Below are 20,928 nucleotides of genomic sequence, written 5' to 3'. Positions count from 1 at the left end.
GTCCCTACTCTAGTCATTGCTTATGCTCATGTTCATCTTCGAGAGATCGAATAATATTATGGTGCACCCTATTATTTGTCAAACGGTCTTCATATTGAGTAAAAGTTTCAGAATTCTCGAGATAAAATATGACGATCGTGATCAGCTGTGAGACGTAATTCCCTCTCAGTGAGGGTTTCGGTCTCACGGGATAGTACAATATGCCATTTGCGATCAGCTGTGAGACGTTATATATACCCTCAGTGAAGGTTTCGGTCTCACAGGATAGTACATGCCGTTCGCGGTCAGCTGTGAGCCGCAATTCTCGTTGTGAAGCGGTTTCAGGTTCGGCATAACACATGTTGTTTTCGGTCAATAGTAAGCCTCTTATCTCTAACGATCCTTGAGAACTCTTATTTCTCATTTTCTTAACTTTGCTCGAATTTCGATATATAAAGATTTTTTAGGTGGCACTGATTCGGGTGAATAAAAATTAAAACGGACTAAGAGTGTTATAATCTCAATCATCATCATCAATACATATAATAAAATTGTGGAAAAGTGATGTCTGTACAATTAAAATATGTAGAAAAAAATTAGCAGGTGTTATTATTATCGAGAAATCGAGAGAAACCATTTTTTTCTCTTAAAAGCTCCCCCCCTCCCACTTCCCGAACTCCGATTGACCGTAATTTATTTTTCCTTACATTTTTATCATATCCTTTTCTAATGGGTTTCATCCTACTGCGATTTTTTTTTGTTTCAAAAATTATCTACCCTGGTGTATAGGTAAATTTTCCACATAAAATGTCCTTTAAATTATGTCGTATTATATTTTTAACCCCCGACGCAAAAAGACTGGTGTTATGTGTTTGACCGCTATGTATTTCTGTGTGTGTGTGTGTGTCTGTCTATGGCACCGTAGCTGGCTAACAGGTAAACCGAATTAGATGCGGTTTTTTTTGTTAGGCAGAATATTTTCCGACGCTGGTTCTTAGATAAAGTGTATCAAAATTGGTTCATCCACTTATTATACCTACATAGGGGTAAAAGTGGGAATGAAAAAAATGAAAGTTATAATTTATTTTTAAAGATCGTCGGGAAGTTTATGAAATTATTTATTCCTTTTTCTATACACTTTTCTTCGTCTAAACGGTTTAGTTACGTGCTCTCTCTCTCTTCAGCCTTTAGTTACGTGCGTGAGACAGGAAAGATCTAATTTGGATTTGTTTCTGGATTTGATAAAAACTGAGTATCGATTAAGCTGATCAGTGGCTACTGGCTACACCATAGATTATTAAAAACATCCGTTTAAGAAAGGAAGGAAATAGAATTTGCTCCTCTCCCCCCCCCCTGGTTCCTAAAAAATAATATGACATAATTTAAAAGAAATTTTACGTAGAATTAGTTAGGCATTTCTTTTTTGATTTTCGATATTATATACTAATCATAATTTTTAATTACAATATGTAGTAACTATTTGGTATAGGTTAGGCATTTCATTTCTTGATTTTCTTTAATAATTTGGTACGTAAGTTTTTTAGCTCAGTTTAGTAAGAAATTTTAATAACAATTCTTTTAATTATTTATGGTAGTACAACAGTACAGTATGGTTGTACGTATTTACTCAATAATTGTATGTTAAGTAGTAATTCAGCATGGGCGTAGCCACGGTGGGGCTGGGTGGGGCGCTTACCCTGGCTTTGATCTGGTAGGTACTAATTGTGAAGGGGAGTGGGCGTGGGCGTGGGATTGGGACTGAACGTGGCATATGGCGTGGGAGTGCGAGTGGGCGCGGGAGTGGGAGCATGAAAATAAAAATGATTTTTTATTGTTGCCCCACCCTGAGCCCATGGTCATAGGTCCCATAGTCACTATTCCACGCGAACGAAGTCGCGGGGACAGCTAGTAGACAAATATAATCAGAAAGCTTTGAACTCCTAAGCTCAACCATAAAAGATAGACATTTATGATGTCGGGAGATATTTTTTATATAATATGGAGAACATTTCTTTCATACTTGATTTCTGTGTAGCTTTAACCATTAAGATACACGCATTAAGAACGCACACGCGACGAAAGCTTAAAAATGGAGTTGCTGCTCTGCTCACGAATATGAAAAATAATTGTACCAAGTTTCGTTTAAATCCGTCGAGTAGTTTTTGTTTCTATAACGGTTATACAGACAGACAGACGGACAAACATTTTTGACGTCGATGTCGATCTCTAATCACCTCGTGATAGTTATTTAGGAAATATATTTCATGTGCAGAATTGACCTCTACAGATTTAATATAAGTAGGTATACATATATTTAGATTCCAATTTCCATGTAACGTTAAATTCGACTATATAATAACTAACAGACAACGCAGGTTACTCTCGTTTCCGTAAGTTGAGGCGGCTACATATTCGGTCCTAATAACATGACTTTTTGTGAACGAAACGACAGCGCGGTTTAATTCGATGGCAACACCATCAGAAAAAAGGAAATATTTTTAACTTTGAAAAAATATTATGATTTACACTATTAATACTATTTTAACATTAACACAAAATATAAGACTGTGAGTGTGTAAAAATAAATCCAGCTAGTTTCACATCACACTTATGTTTATAATTAGGTATACGACATGAAAATATATTAATTACCAAGCAATAATCATACAGATAAATACTGAACAAAAGTATTAACAGTCAAAGTATATTTTTACTAACAACATGTAAATGATGAAGGAATAATAATTATCAACGAACTAACCTTTTTGTATTAGAGTCCCGCCTCGTGATCGAATTATTAAAACACGAAGATTTTTAAAAATGTAACCAATGAACACAATCAATATTAGATTAACTGTAATGGTGTCTAGTTTGACTTAAAATAATATACATCTTATTATTATAGTACTCTTTGATCTACCCTCACTTTTAAAAATGTAGTATATTCACACGAATTATATAAGCGCACCTTATAGGGAAGGGAAGATTTATTATGGGTTAAAGAGTTAAATAAATAAATAACATAATTATATTTAAATTATTAATTTTTAACGTTGTGTTCAGTAGTGTTAACATGTAAATTGATTTGATTTTTACGAAATCTCATAGATGGCGCTGAATCAAATTTGTCTTTATAGTACTAAGATTCATTAAACAGTTTCTCTGCCCAAATTACGTAAATGACGTAGTTTTTATAGTGTAAAGCTAGATAATAGCATGGCTTACTCAAAAACAACATTTAAACATGAGTCTTTAGATTGTACGCTGTCGTAGTACACGGAATACGTAAGAAAAGTAAAGGTTCACAGCTCCTCCCCCGGAGGTGATAGCATGATAATATGTTTAAAAAAACCTCACACGACCTGTTAGTAATATTCATGCAAAATTTGAAGTCAATCTATGCAGTACTTTTCGAGATTAGCTCGGACAAACATACAGACAAACAGACAAACAGACAAACAGACAAACAGACAAAAATTCTAAAAACTATATTTTTGGCTTCTATATCGATTATAGATCATGGATTATGTATTCTTTTAAAAAAATATTCAATGTACAGTTTTGACTTTCCTACGATTTTATTATATGTATAGATAAACAATCCACGGGATAGACACTATAAGAATAATATCAGATAAAATGAAGGTAATGTATTCACAGTAAGTTTGTTATCGTGTTGTTTTATCCCCGACAGTTGCCACTTTGAAGAGGGATATAATAGCGTGGATGAATGGAAAATTAAGATGATGAGATAGTTTGTGCATTGATATTTGCAGGTATATTTGATACGGAATGCTATGTATTTTTTAATGTGCTGATAAGGTAAGATGTATAATCTAAAAATATGAGTGGTGTTGATAGTGATTTTACTGTGACTAATGTCATTTCATTTTATTGTGTTTAATTACATGTTAAATTTATTTATATTACATATTATACTACTTTTGTAAAAATAAACAAATAAATACGAATAATAATTAACGTGGACCGTGTTAAATTTACACTATAAAATTATGACAACCCTACCTCAAACAAATTGTTATACAATATAATAGAGTTTGGCGCGAAATCTAACATTTCTTTTTCGTTCAATTGAAAGTTGGATTTGATTGAGTTATTTATGTTCCGAACACTGCCAATTAAACTTTTGTCTCTCTTTGCTACGTTGGATGTAGCTACGAAAAAATATTGTAAGTTTTAGTAAATGTCATTTGGAAATAATGGGCTTTCTTTAACCGTGATTTATTTGATGAAATAATAGGTGTTAGTTTTAGTTAGGTACGTGTTAGGAAAAACTTTATTTTGTTTTATTTACATTAATTACCTAGTATTAGTATGCATAATCTTAAAGAAAAAAAAATAATGACCGATCATAATATTATGTTTTACCACAGATTATAAAATACCTAGTTAGGTACAATGTTTTACTGAACAATCTTGTAATATGTGTTTTGTATGTAATTATAGCACACAAGACACGATTAAATGTTCAAAATGTTTCCGGCTTTTGTTCAAATAAAGCTTAGATATATTGTGTATTCACGATTTTCAATTACTCCCATGCATATTGTGTTTATGACGTGTTCAAAACTCAATTGAAAGTTGAAAGCATTGAACATTTTTAGCGGGAAACAAAGCGTTTGAAAAACAAGAGGAAATTTTTAATTATTTTCAAGTAATTAATGTTTGTTTTAAAATTATTTTCTTTAAAAAAATATTTATGTGTAGCTTGCGTAGGTTTGTGTTTTGCATAAATTCGTACCAAGTACAAAATATCTTAAACGTTTATACTTTCATTCTTTTCTTATATTATAATACTAGCTTTCCGCCCGCGGCTTCGCCCGCTTTGTCTAAAACATAATAAATTATATACTAAAACCTTTCTCTTGAATCACTCTATCTATTAAAAAAACCGAATAAAAATCCGTTGCGTAATTTTAAAGATTTAAGCATACATAGGGACATAGGGACAGAGAAAGCGACTTTGTTTTATAGATACTATGCAGTGACATACAACAATATGAGTTTCTGTTTAACACTAGGAAAATCCATAATTCAAAGAAGTATGAAAATTCACACTATACTTTATTACACGGTACGAAAATTATATTTAGAACTAGGTTTCCGCCCGCGGCTTCGCCCGCGCAGTCCAAGAAAAACCCGCATAGTTCCCGTTCCCGTGGGATTTCCGGGATTGCGTCATTTTCCCGGGATAAAAAGTAGCCTATGTCCTTTCTCCTTTCTCGGGTATCAAAATATCTCCATACCAAATTTCATGAAAATTGGTTCAGTAGTTTAGGCGTGATTGAGTAACAGACAGACAGACAGAGTTACTTTCGCATTTATAATATTAGTATGGATTTTAAAGTTCACATAATTTAAATTTATTTCAACTACCAACAAGGGAATAATTAGACTATGAACAATGTTACAATTCTGGGAAAAATCATGATAAAAGAGGTATTTGAAGCGATATCTACTGAAAAATAAACTCTGACATTTTCCTGTACTGTAAGGACATACCTTCTGGGAAACATTAAAAAGTATATCGTAGTAACCTGTCTTTTCATAAGAATTCTGTAAATCAAAGGGAAGCCAAATTAAAATAATAACTCTGTTTATCAGTAGAAATATTTTATAAAATACATCGTAGGTAAGTAGCTATAATATATTATTACAAGTACTATCTACCTATAGCTTAAAAGTGAATCAGTCAACAGATTTTGATAGATGACCTAATGGAACCTTGCAAAAGGAATAAATACTCTTTGTTATCAAAACTAATTCGAATTGTCTAAAATGGGGATTAATTTTAAGTGCAGAAATAGCATTAGCGATGCGGAAAGCTATTACCTCGTGTATAGTGCCAAAATGCCTGCAACATAAAGGGAAAATACTGTAACTATCGGAATACGTAATTCTCCAGGGTAATCCACCAATTTGAGCCCATACGCTGGGTTGAAAGCGAACACAGTCGCCCGTGTAAAACAGTTCAGTGGACACGGGTTAAAATTAACATGCAGATATACATACATGTTGTATAGATATAGTATATAGGCCGATGTTTCTGTGAGGTTGAAAATGTATGGCTTTTTAAATGTAAATGATAGATCCTTCTGTGCTATAAGTACAATATAAAAATGAATTATAGTATACTAGCGAGTAGTGACCCAGGCTTCGCACGGGTGCAATACTGATACTATATCTAAACCTTCCTCTTCAATCACTCTATCTATAAAAAAAAAATCGCATCAAAATCCGTTGCGTAATTTTAAAGATTTAAGCGTAGGTACATAGGGACATAGGGACAGAGAAAGCGACTTTTATTATACTATGTAGCGAAGCTCTAATAGGTTTAGACTTACGATAATATTGTGTATCCATATGGTATATGGTTATATTTCTATCATATTATAATATGTATTATATAATTAATCAATACTCTGCGGTTTAATCAATGTGATTAGCGTTTAATTCATTTTGAGCATTGTTTTAAATAATATTGACGAAATTATGTAACTACATACACCTTAATATATTTAAATATCTATCTATATTTTACCTAAATACGTGCTCTTTATACCGATCCTTAAAGTGCCATTTGTTCGTTAGCAGATATTGCAAAAGTCTAGACTTGGCCAACACTAGAGTTGAGAGCTCTTGAAGCTAGAGTATGCTTCCATTAGCAACATACACACGGAAAATACGACTATGTTTTAGTTATACAGGGTGTCCCACTGTTGGTATACTAAGCTCAAAGGAGGTTATAGTTTTGCATACGCTGAGTACGTAAAAAATACTTATAAAATTCCAGACGCATTCTTTTTTCAAATAGATGAATTCTTAAAACTCTATGTAAACACCCATAACAGGCAACCCGCCCAACTTTACCACCAGCTCGTGACCTATCGTTTAAGATTATGTTTTCATAGACAAAATGCCCACATTAGAGAAGCGGTATATGCCGGCTGCGCGAAGCTAGAGATGAAAACATGGATTTTCAGGAAAAAATTAGCAAAAATTTTTTGACGTAATTTTGTTGTTTAAGTATTTTTTACGTGATCAGTGTATGCAAAACTACAAGTCCTTTCGCGCTTAGTATACCAATAGTGGGACACCCTGTATAGTGTGCTTAGCAATTAATATGGTATTGTCTTTTTATTATTTCTAGATAAGTATAGTTTATCAAAAAATATATTGTAGATGATTTACGAATAAAATTATAAAATATATTAATTTATGATATTTTATAGATTTGGTAAGCTGATCATTTTAGTAACTTTTAGTACAAACCATTGAGAGGTATTTTAATTTTATCGTGCTATTTTATGTAGTAAGGTTTGTAAAATAATATTTTCGTATTAACTAACTAGTTACCGACAAGAAATTTTCAACAAAAAATTAATTTCAAAATACCATATTCATTTAGTAACGCAATACCCTATCCATTTCATAAACTTTTGTATTGTCTCAGAAAAAAAATATTCGTTTATCATTCTCGCTACAAACCGTTTGGTCGAAAGAGCAATACATACATACATAGGTATATCCGTTCGTAAACAAAGGCCGCTGACCACTCAGGCGTACATTCGATTAACTTATAAATGGCTAACCTTTTATACTTTCCTTGTTTTTTAGTTCAACATGTGAATGAGTATTGCTTTTGAATGAACGAAATGAATGAAAGCTTTCGTTATGATAGATACGAATAACAATTAAATTCGTTGAATGGGAAAAGTTGTTTTGAGAAAATATTATTTTTCAGTTAGTTATATTTTTGACATTCGCGATTTCAGTTTAATTAAATTCAACATTATGAAACTCTTTTGATAAAAGTAAATTAGTTATAGTTAGTTATTTAAACTGTATTTATTAACAAATGGTTGTTTATAATTTTAGTTCACCAGATGATCCAAATCAAAAGTTATATGTTTCAGTTTATAGTTTTATAAATAACTAGCTTTCCGCCCGCGGCTTCGCCCGCGTTTTCAGAGAAAACCCCGATTAGTTCCCTTTCCCGTGGGATTTCCGGGATAAAACCTATCCTATCTGTCAAGTTGGATCGAACTGCACATGGTGTGCGAATTTTATTATAATCGGTTAAGTGGTTTAGGAGTCCATTGAGGACAAACATTGTGACACGAGATTTATATATATTACTAGCTGTCCGCCCCGGCTTCGCCCGTGGTACATATGAAAAATAGATGTTGGCCGATTCTCAGACTTACCCGATATGCACAGAAAATTTCATGAGAATCGGTCCACCCGTTTCGGAGGAGTATGCAGACTAACATTGTGACACGAGAATTTTATATATAAGAAGAAGAAGAAGATATGACATCAGAACAAAGTTTCTAATCACAGCTTGACTTCCATAATAATGTATAGATTACACTAATACTACGTTACATAAATATTTTTTCCACCATCATGTTTTCACTTAGCGTTTTTATTATGCGTAATTCAAGAACCCCTTGTAATAGAAGAGAGAGCAGACAATTTGTGCTTAATGGAGCGAAGCTGTAGAAAATTAGGTCTTTTTGTATATCTGTTCGTGTATTTTTATTTCATCTTTTTGGTAGCCTTTGTTACGAATTTGTTGATGAACGTATAATAGGTAAAGAGCATTTCATTGTTGTAATTCGGTTGCTAAAAATGTATTTATTTCATTAAAAAAAAAACATAAAATGAACGTAGATCAACTCAACCAATTGAACATGAAGCATTTATAATAAATTAGCATAAAACACTACAGAATAGTTCTCTGAAGGTTCTCTGGCACGGTTTTAAAATACGTAAAATTTTACAGCGAAAGATTTTTAAGGAGCAACTATACCTACAAAAAATGCATCCCGAACCGGTTGTTTTCTATATTTTAACGGTTCAAAAGCGCTTTTACATAGTCTAGTCAATGTCAGTCAATGTCAACTAACTCAATTATGGACGGAGAAATATGTAGCTTAATCGCATAAAAATCATACACACATAAAAATTAATTTTAAAATTGTTTTAATTACAGTACGTTAATTTGTTTTTATTTTCGCGGTATTGCAAAGGAAGTAGAGCAATCAATCATCAACACAGCACTTATTTGCGCTGAGCACATGTGCTGAATAACCTTGGATGTTTCGCGTAAAATTTTGATTGGTCTTGGTCATGAGCTGCAGCGATCGTTAACAGAGAACTAATATTTTTAAATTAAATTTGCCTATGTAATTACTTCTATAAGCGTAAATGTACAAAAAATATGTCGCATCTGAAGATGTTGTTGAAGTTGCATTTTAAAATAAAATTCAAATAATTTAGCCCTCTGCCTAATTAATGATCGTCTTTATTACCGTCCAAATTCATAAGTTGTTTGCTTTTTTTAATCCTTTTGCAATTTCGATCTACTTATACAGGTTTTTAAAGTGTAACATACTATTGGAACTACATAATATGTTACTCTAGTTGTTTGCTCTACCGTAGAATTAATTCTAGTTTTAGAGAAACTAATTTGTAGCAGATGAAAAACATCTTTAACCGCATAAAATCCGCTACCGCTCCTAACTCAAACATCCTAAATAACACAGTATGAGTTGTATTACGACCTCAAGACCTCTCCATGTGGGTTCAATTGAATAGTGGAAGAATTGAATTGGCGGTGCATTCACGCAATAAACGACGTATTGACATTGTTCATCTTGAATTATTGCATTTGCAGTTACAATGTATTAGCAAGAAATATTAAGAATGAGTTATAGATGTTAATGCCACCTGCTTTAGTGGGCAGCTTTATTTATTACGAGTAATTTTCCCTGCGTGGCAAAATTATTATAAAAATATTAACGGTATAAATGTTGACGCTTTGTACATACAATTCAATTGTGTGATTGTGATGGAAAATATTGTTGAAAATATCTAAATTTTATGTAGAAATGTGCTAAATATATTTTTTTCCTAAGCCTACACGAACGGCTGACATTACATTTAAAAAATTCACACGGGGCTTAAACACAACTCTGGTAAACGTACCTACTTAAATAAAATAATATTATTAATGTAGTGATGAAATGAGTACCTATTTACAGTTTCAAAAATATTTGTATTATGTGTTTTCCTCTTACCACAGATAATGTAAAGAAAGTATGAATCATGATAAAGAATATCAATTTTATTTATCATTCATTATTTGTATGCCAATAAAGTATGTAGGTACATTTCTACGTCATCTTACTTGTGAATTACATATTCTGATTCATATACACAACGTGTATTATCTACAATAGTATCTACGTATTATCTTTGATTGTAACAATTAACAAATATTATTCACGCAAAATAGTTTCCAGAAATTTATAAGGAATTGAAGTAAAAACAATAAGTACATTCGAATCGAGAACCTCCTTTTTTTGAAGTCAGTTGATAAGTTTTCATAAGTTTCAGTTCGAAATACATATTTATTTATTTATTTATAGCCTTTATTGCCAATATTACAGGTTACATATTTACTTAAAACTAAAATTAAATTTCTTTGTGGGTGTTGGCGTGTCCTTGTGACACAAAGGCCTCTTCCAACTTCTTCCACTCGACACGTTCTTTCGCCTTCCGTAGCCAGAGCGGCCCCGCCACTCTCCTTATCTCATCTGACCACCTTTTTCTTTGTCTTCCTCTTTTTCTTTTAGCATCTGCTCTGGGAGTCCATTCAGTAATGACCCTTGTCCACCGGTTTCCCTTTTCTCTGAGCATATGCTGCAGTGCACTGCAGTTCGAAATACATATACGATATATCATATATAGCTATATAAATCTCTATCTAATATATATATATTAAATGTTCGTGTCACACGTGTTAGTTACCATATTTCTCCAAAACGGCTACACCGACTTTCATGAAATTTTGTACGCATATGGTAGGTCTGAGAATCGGCCAATTTTTTACACCCATATTGATGGCAGAACAATGTTTTACGGGACAGCTAGTACTGTATAGTTTAATATATGTATAGGTAGCTAGTTGTAGCTTACCGCAGGCCTGCTATATACAGAACTATTGCAGCTCGTCTAGACCACAGATTACTAATAACTGCCACTCGTACTCGGATGCTCTAAATTAATTTGTATGCTTGCATATTGAGTTAAACAATGTCCGGACTGGAGAGTACAATATGAATATTATTTTTACGCTTGGAAGTTATGAAATAAAAATGATCTGATATAAAATAATCTATCTGGAAAATGTATAAGTAGCTAGCTTTTTTTTTAAGTGGGGAAATCTTGCATAGATTCCCACGGCCTCCAGGGAAAGGGCTGTGGGCTATGTCGGGTTCCAACCGATCAAAACCCCACTGTGTTCCGTAACATTTTATTAATTTGTTTGTACAATATTATGTTCTGACACAAACAAAGTTTACATAACTAATAAGTAATTATTAAACAATGCAGTTTTATTAAGAAAATTTCTAAAAATTGACGGTCACGATATTTATTTATTTAATTTATTTATTTATACTTTATTGTACTTACATAAATACCAGACAGAGAATAACAATATTTAAAAAAATCACGATATTTATCAAAATTTTAGGACCGTATAACTTGATTAATGGCCTTTGCATGGCATGTTTGATTCTAAAAGTTTACATCTTTACTTTCTACATGTTAATCCAACATTTCGGTAGTCTGCATTTTCCAGAAAGATAAAATATTAACGCTATAAAATATAAATAACCGCCCACACTTATCTATCACACCGTAAACAAAATACGTAAAATATTACGTAAACTTGGCTAAATGATAACGTTTCGTAATAGATAAGTGTCTCGATCAAATATACTTGCATTGCATCTCAAGTACTATATCGATACTGAATGATAAGCAGTTATTTTTGCAGTGAAATATTGTATTACGTTATCTGTTGCAAAATTCGATTTGCTTGTTTCTTCTACGAATAAAAAAAATACCGTGAGTGCCGAGCACACGACGTGTCAGAAGTGAAACTTCTTTGGCAAGATTCATTGATACCAAAATCGTCGTCTTACTCCATGACGTGACGGTCTTGCCATTACGCGACCTTGTTTCACTTCAAAAAATCAAATTAATAATTTTCATTCATATAAATATTTGATACGTTTATTTCATAAACTTTATTTTTGTTAAGATTATTGCAAAAATGGCCAGAGCGTGCAAAATCTTGAGTTACATTAGATAACAATTTCTTTCAATCACATCTTTCAACAAATCCTACTATTATTAAAAATGCGAAATTTGTTACTTTTTCACGCAAATACTACTGAATCGATTACAATAAAATTTAGCACACATATAGAGGGTGACTTGGATTAACATATAGGATAGATTTTATCCCGGAAATCCCACGGGAACGGGAACTATGCGGATTTTCCTTAGAAAACGCGGGCGAAGCCGCGGGCGGAAATCTAGTTAAACATAATTGTATATTATGTAACTCATTTCTCAAAAAAGGTATTTCCAAAATAATATTTCTCTAAATTTTTGTTATAAAACATTTCTAATATTTTATGAATAACAATTGATTCATACTTATCAGGTATTAATGTCGTAACTTATTAATGGAAATCTTTATTGTCTGAGATTTCACACTTTTTAACCGACTTCAAAAAAAAGGAGGTTATCAATTCGGCCGGTATGTTTTTTTTTTTTTTTATGTATGTACACCGATTACTCCGTGGTTTCTGAACCGATTTACGTGATTCTTTTTTTGTTCGTTGCGGGATGGTGTCAAATTGGTCCCATAAAAATTTTATTCGGATAGGCCCAGTAGTTTTTATTTTATGAGCATTTTTGTCTGTATTTGTAAATGTTGCAAGTGCAAGTTTGAAGTCGGTTGTTTTTAAACGCAGTTATTGACTTGTTACTCTTTTATTCATACTAATAAAAGGTAAGCTTATTATTGCCCAATTAACGATTTTAATTGATATAATTAACTTTCCACTGATCTTCATGATTGTATGCCATTAACACATTATTAGAATACAACCGCACTAAATAGGGTTCCTAATTGAAAAACTGGTTTTCAAATTAATTATTGTACTTAATGTAAAGTGCAATAACAAATAAAATATCTTTAATATTTAGGGCCGGTAACCGGTTTCACCACTTGCTGACAGTGTCCATAATAGTTTTGTTTTCATACATTATTAAATAAAAAAAGTAAAGTGACAAATTTTGTCACTTTAACTGACGGATAAGCTAACCAGAACATAATATCCAGAAGCTGTGAAACCGCCAACAGCATTGGTATAATCATATCTTGCACTTTGCAGAATAGGTATAAATCGTGTCAACAAAACGAGTCTAAACAACAGGCATAAAAGTTATGATGGAATAAAAAGCATAATAAATTATATTAAAAAATATATAAGCTTCATTAATATATTTTTCTTCGTAAAATAAAACGACTATCAGCTGTAATGACCGTCATTCAAATGAGACTAACTGGATTGTATATAGGTACGAAGTTTTGCAACGTGTGAATCTAATATAATTACAAGAAAATGTATTACCTCATTTAAATGTATTCATTATTATCTTAACAACGTCGTTTTATTATCTACGTTTGAATGATTCGTAATATTTCTATCAATTATGACGTGGTTTATTGAATTGGAATGTGTTAAGTACACATATATCATTTTTAATATTATTATAACTTTTTTTTATATTTATCTCAATAAATGTGTATTTAGTTATTGCTAAATAGGTATCCATATATTATTAATATATTATGAATCACATCAAGACATTTAAATTATTAATCATTAATTTTATAGCATAACGCAAATACAACTAAAAGCTAAATACTAGAAAAACAGCATCAACAGCCACTCACCATAATAATGATTAGATATCCAAAAGTATTTTTTTCACACAATTTTTTTCGAACAAAACCAAACAACGATAAAACTTTAAATTTAGAAACCACAAAAATGTGCTTCCACACAGGCACACAATTTAATACTGTCCTACCAAACCTAATCGGCACAGATAAAAAATTTGACATATCTGTTTTCGTTTGCTGTCAAACGTACGGACCCCATGCCACGATAATTCTTATAAATGTTGTTTCATATTTCACAGAAATATGAATTTTCAATGCAACCAAATAAGCCACATATTAGAATATCGACATATTTTTGGGTAATCTGTGACGTTTTTATTGTGTCTATGCTTTGGCGCGAAATTTCGTACAATGAACTGTGCACCTAATTCAAACTTAATAAGGTCACATCTTCCTTGCGTTGTTTAAACAGTCATTTAAAAAGAATCGTTTACCTGAACACGATAACTCTAATCGGTTATGTTTTGTTTGGTAAAAGCATGACGTATATGATATTTGTCTTCTTTAGGACCACTTTCGTTACATTTTTACGGCACGTTTTGACTAAAATTTTAAGTAAATTACGTCATTTGAGAGTAATAATGGGGATTGTTTTTGTTCATCGGAACAGTGGCGGCAAAGGTATTGTAAATAAAGTCATCCACCTTTTTATACATTTTCAAAGGACTGAATGGCATTATGCAAATTGTATTTTTTATTAACAAAACGAGTGTCTCGACAAGGTGAGATTAGATTTGGGTAGAATTAGCCCGAAAAATCCCATTTTATGTTATCTCGTCTTAAAAGCTTGTTCATTATTTCGCACGGCATGCAAATTAAATGCAATTTATGACTATGTAAAAAAAGGAGAATAACATTGATTTATAGCTTATATTTTTATCGTAATTTACTACTTTAAAAATATAAAAAAATGTTAGTATAACAATAACAAATTCTCATTTTTATTTTATCTCCGGTGATATTATCTCTGCCAACTTATGAAGGAACCATAAAGCAAACGAAATGCGAAGGCAAATATTTGGCGATATTTGAAAGCAAAAAACAACCCATAGGTTTTAGATAGTATCGTTATAATGTCAACAGAGTGAGTAAACATGGCTTATCTTATCAGGGATTACGGTAAATCTGAAGACCTTGTGAGTGATCTTTGCTTTTTTGTTAGTTAAAAAAAATGTTCCATATCGTATTTGGACAAAAAGTAAGTATTATACTTTAAAAGACTTTGGACTCATACGTTCTGTTATTGATTATTAGCTACAAAACATTGTAACGTAAAGTGAAATATGTACCTATATTATTAAAGTTGATTTAATTTTTTTAATTTCATACGCATACAGTCGTCAAAAAGGATCAGGTAGGTAAATAAAATAGTGCCTATATCCAATAGTGATCGGAATTCCTAATACTTACAATATTTTACCGATGATATATATACATAATAATATTTAAATCAATGTTTCACCGTACATAAAAAATGTACCTAACTGTTTTTAAAAAGAAAGAAAAATAGATACGCTATGGTCCTTATACGGGAATGCGTATGTCACAGAGCATTTAAAGTGACAGCACATCTTCCTTTGCTCCTATTTAAGGATAATTTAGTTTATATTGTCATGGTGTATAGGTTAAGGTGGATATTCCTGAGACTTATTTTTATTTTCATAATAATCTATAGATGTTATGCTCAAATACATAATAAGAGGCTGATTATGTAGGATTTTTGTAAATTAAGTTTAGAATGTACCAAATTACTTTATATTCAGAATAAATTAGGAGAATAAATTTTGATTAATCATTTTCTATTTTATTAAAATCTGAATATTGAATTTATGAATTAAACCGTAAAATATGTACTTTAATTTTCTTAATAAATCTTAATGCAATTTCATGTTAAAGCAGGAACAATTAAGAAGTTACACTGAAGTATCGTATGCTAATATTCCGCAGTTAGGGCTTATATAAAGTAACAGCTAATGTTGCTAGGATAATAAAAATTAATAACTTCTGGGCTTCTAGTGCAGAAACCATAACAAGTTATATAATTAACTAAGAAACCTTTGGTTGAATAACAAGCATAATATTATTTCTAACATATTATTAAATAGGTATTAGGTATTTCGTCATATAGCATTAAAATGCTTTATAAATGAGATTTTTTAAAGAATATTAAATTTTCGAGCTCATAAATCCGAAAGAGTAGGTAGAAATAATTCGTTTGCATAGGCGGGATCACGGGTTGCGGAGAGGTCAGGCGTCGCCTCGGAAATGCAGAAAAACGAGGGTTCGAATCCCAACTCGTGATCGAATTTTCTAGTCTAAAAAAATCGTATTTACTTATATCCAACTTATAAATATATCCAAGTTCAGCGAATAGTTTTTATAATCCATAATCAAATTGTTATCATAATTTATCTAGGTACTTATATTATCTATCTATTATTTTTATTCAAACAAATAATTCCAATAAACAACATCTAGCAGTTAAAAAATATTATCTTTATGAATATTAATTTCCGTTATTTCGTGATAGTATAAATTTTGTATGATACATTTTTAAAATTTCTTTAAAAGAAAGACTGATGCAATAAAGCTAATATTGTATATTTTTATAAATTATGCTAGTATTAGAGCATTTACAAACGGCATTACTACTTTAAAATATTCTCGAATCGCCGCATTATTCAATTAAAATATCCTCGCACGAATTTGAATTGTAATCCCAATCCATTTGATTGAAGCTTTTAATTAAGGAATAGTACATTTATATACATAACGTATATAATATACTTTACGTGACTCTGTTTGATATCGAATATTTTAATTGTAATTCCCAGTACTTGTGTATCTATGACGTCACGTGCCAATGATGCATTCTAGCGAATACCCAGTAGAAATTCATGCATACAAATGACAAGGGAAACGTAGTACAATCACAGATAATATAAATATCTAGGTGCAGATAATAAATGAGTCACCGTAATAGTGATGTACAGACTATAAATGTTATCTAGATGATATAACCTGTGATAACTTATCAGTTTTAAATCTGGTGTTTATATCGTTACTGCGAATTTCTTTAGTTTTCCTGGATGATAATAAGTCGATTGGTATTTTTGGCTGGATTATTTATTGATATTGTTATTTGCTTATTATATTGCGAATATTTGATTTAATTTACCTTCATCAGAAGAAGCATACAGGTAAGTAAAAAATACTTACCTATTACCAACTCTCACACTATTAAAATTTATATTACTATCGAAGTTATTTCATTACGCATTGAAATGTTAAAACAAAAGTAAACCAATCCACAACATTTTCACTTCAGCTATAATATGATGTAAATATAAATAGTTTGATAAAACTTAATCGTATCCATATTAATGTGAACGTCGCATGTAAAGAATGGCGGTCAATTGAAGAGGATTTGGACCCATCTATAACACAGCTGAGCATCGCTAGCCATATATAGAGGGTGTTACAAGTAGATGTATCTATCTATACATTTGCAAGCAGAAAGAAAGACATAAAAATCTAATATAGAGCATCTTGAAAATGTACGATACCCGTTACATTGCTTCGTTGTTATAAGTGTGAGCTTATTTATTATTTATTATATTTCATAGATTCTGTAATATAATTACATACGAGAAAAGTATGTAAAGATGTCGTAATACACAGTATCTCAACGAAATAATTAAAACATGCCCAGTATAACAACCAGTAAGTAATAATTAAAAAGAACAAGTCTATTCATTCTCGTAATAAACCAAAATTGACGTGTAATAGCAGACAGGTAGTTTATGCTCGGTTGTGTTAGGCGGTTAACACACGGTGCCGCGTCCCGCCGCGGTTGGCGGTGAAGCGGTTCTCAAGTTGCATTGGCTTCTATTAAATCCGTTGATACCAAACACACATACACCGCCCGACCGCGCGGTCGAATGGTCCGTTCCTCGTAGGGATTCACTGCCAACCGCCGCGGTGCGCGGTGCCGTGTGTTAATCGCCTTAGATAATAAATATTGATGTTCGAGCACACCCTGTATAGTTTGCAGACAAAACAGTCTGTAAGTATGATTAATAGATTCGTGGGACAGGTCAGGTTCGCGCGCCCCGGACAGCTGTGTGGGTTGTGCTTCGTATACAAACTATCATATTATGCAGGATGTATTTTTATTTTTGAAAGTTGAATAATATCAGTTAGTTATATTTTAAGTGCATGAGGATGATAGTAGTAATATGACAATCTTGTTAACATGTTTCCAAGTGGATTAGAATTTGAAGCTGTCTTCGGTAGTTCATATTTATAATCATTTATGTTGACAGTTTTAAAATCTTAATCATCGTTGAATCCATACTAATATTATAAATGCGAAAGTAACTCTGTCTGTCTGTCTGTTACTCAATTACGCCTTAACTACTGAACCAATTTGCATGAAATTTGATATAGAGATATTTTGATACCCGAGAAAGGACATAGGATAGGTTTTATCCCGGAAATCCCACGGGAACAGGAACTATGCGGGTTTTTCTTTGACTGCGCGGGCGAAGCCGCGGGCGGCGCTATTCATTTGAATCAAAAACGTCATACTAAATTCTGATCATAGTACGGTCTATAGAAACATTTATAATTTTTCTTATTCTATAATAAATAAAGAACTTACCTTCGTACATCTGCGCATACTGCGGAAAACCAGCTGCTCTCAGCCATTTGCAAGCTTCGGCTGCTTCGATTTCTGTAACAAAGAATTACAATTTTAGAAAAGAAATGTATAGAAGCGTGCCAATGTACAAAAGATTTGTTATCTTTGAAATTGATACTTCCTATCCCTATAATTTAATATTAGATAGCAATATTGTAAACGTGAAATTGTAAGGATTGATGTTTGTTTCCTTCATGTAGAAGCAGCTGATCGACTGTGTTTGAAATTACGTTTAATAATAGAAAATGAACTGAGTATATTTCAGCTGATATCTTGTATGTAGGCATGTGGGTGATGCCGGCTTCAGCCAGTTAAGAAGAGCAACACCTTTTATTTACATGACACATACTGTTTGTATATTTCAAGTTCCCATATTAACTTTGAACATATGTTTTAATTAACTATTTTAAATGATGTGCGTATAACACAAGGGTGGCCATTCAAACTAACACGAAACTAGCTGCTATTAGCGGTAAAAACCCCTATTTGTCGACTTTTTTGTAGGGCTCTGTCTGTTTCTATGTGAGTATACACAGATTAATGGCCTGAACTGTAAACTGACCTCTAATGACCCCACTAATAATCCCTTTATCATGTGTTAGTGACAAAGTGAATGTAATTACAATTTACTTTCAAGTAAGCACAGCCTATCATTTAAAAATACACCAAAATAATCTTACTCTACGTATATTAGGTATACGCTTGAAAACGAAGCTCAGATTAAACACCGTTTAAAACATCACACGCCCTTCTCAAAAATAGAAAAATGTTAATTTAAAAAGGTCAAAAAAGCCCGTCAAAAGTGACGTTCCTTCAAGTGGGGTCATTAAAATTCCACGCGGACTCTGTTACGCAAACCAAATACAAAAAACGGACTCTATAATAAACAATGGTTCAAAATAAAATGCCTCTCTCCTAATAAATATTAATATAATACCGCCAGCTTACAAAACCCTTCAAAGGGTATTAAATCATAGATATGATGAACGAAAATCCAATTTGTTAGGGTCTAGGAATAACGGTCGGGTATTAACGAAATTATGCGTCAGCCAATCAGAAGTATTGTGCTACTGACGTAAACTAATGTGGAGGTAATAGAGAAAAGCTGGAATCGATCTACTCTTTGGTATTGTGGATAATAATATCCTTTACTTATTAGACATATTAAAGGGCAATACATATTCTGATTAATGTTCATCGATGTTTTGGTTTCAAAATATGTATTTGTATAATAATCTGACTTTACTTACACAAAGAAGAGAATATATTATAGTTTTATAACGTGTAATATTATGTAAAAAAATATTTTTGACTTTAAAATGACATATTTTCATATTGTACTCTAGCCACAGTAATCAGTATACTTAATAGTAACTTACTTTAGCGAAATACTTTAATGTTAAAACTTTTAACAAAAGACCAGTAAATTCTTTCGAGCTTACTTTAAACGTAGATTTAAAGTTCAACCTCATATTATTCAATCTAATGTTCAATAGTATATACAAGAATGTACATTAACTACGCTAGTAGGTAAAGTCGATTTTTCACCAAAATACATTAAAGTTGTTTACTATCGCAACTTTCTTCTGGATGTTGAATGGACCACATCAAACATTGTGATAACTATGGGATGCTTTTAAGGCATTCAATTGTATCATTAGATTTAAAACCATTATAATTGTATCAAGGCTTTTAGGCGATTTGAAAGATTAATGATTAATTTAGACTACATACCTCAGGTAAGAAAGCAAATATTTTACCTACGTAAGATTGTTTTTGTCAAGTAATTTGAAATCTAACTGGCTATTTCTTACATTCCTCAAACTTTAGTACAAGTCGTGAGGAGCGTTAGTTTTAGTTGTATGAATTAGTCGATCACAGTCATTTGTGCATTCCTTTTTAATTTAAAATTATATTATCATAGTGTTTTAGATATTGATTGTAGAGTTTCTCTCTGATTGATGACTTATCAGCGACTGTTTTTCTATTGTTGGGTTTGGCTTATAGTGGTCTACAGAATTACATATATACAGAATTATATTATCTGTGATATTACCTACTTATATACAAGATTATAATAGACACACTCTACTGTACACATTGACAAACATCTCTCCCGGATTGTATCCTTGTAATGTTCAAATGAAGTTGTCCTGTTATATCGTATTTTGTTTTGCTGCTATATTAATCAGAAACATATAGGTTCATCTAATTAGCATAATAATTACGTGGTAATTTGTCGTCTTCTATCCTTAGATTCAAATGATGAACGGATGCGAATTACTAACTAAATATGGACAATTAGGTTCACTATAAATACGTTTAAAGCGTAGAAATACTATATTGAAGGTCAATCACATAGTTTGCTACATAATATCAATGCTATTTA

The 20,928-nt window shown here is 31.8% G+C and overlaps 1 protein-coding gene and 1 pseudogene across 3 annotated transcripts in view; one reads left to right on the top strand and one right to left on the bottom strand.

The window, feature by feature from the left end:
• The window catches only part of cv-c (RhoGTPase activating protein), a 239,407-nt gene that overhangs the window by 42,805 nt on the left and 175,674 nt on the right, over positions 1-20,928 (bottom strand). For both annotated transcript variants that reach the window (XM_089708052.1, XM_089708053.1), the window contains exon 2: positions 18,501-18,572. In XM_089708052.1, coding sequence (XP_089564178.1) covers positions 18,501-18,572 — 72 coding nt within the window. The remainder of the gene's footprint in view (positions 1-18,500; positions 18,573-20,928) is intronic.
• The window catches only part of LOC149479552 (uncharacterized), a 217,863-nt pseudogene that overhangs the window by 157,262 nt on the left and 39,673 nt on the right, over positions 1-20,928 (top strand). The window lies entirely within an intron of this gene.

This window comes from Colias philodice, chromosome 20, assembly GCF_061535455.1.
Source record: "Colias philodice isolate Cphi_HAF_F1 chromosome 20, ilColPhil1 Martin Lab GWU primary, whole genome shotgun sequence".
NCBI lineage: Eukaryota > Metazoa > Arthropoda > Insecta > Lepidoptera > Pieridae > Colias > Colias philodice.
The sequence above is the reverse complement of the archived record's forward strand: the minus strand, read 5'-3'. Positions and strand labels throughout refer to the sequence as shown.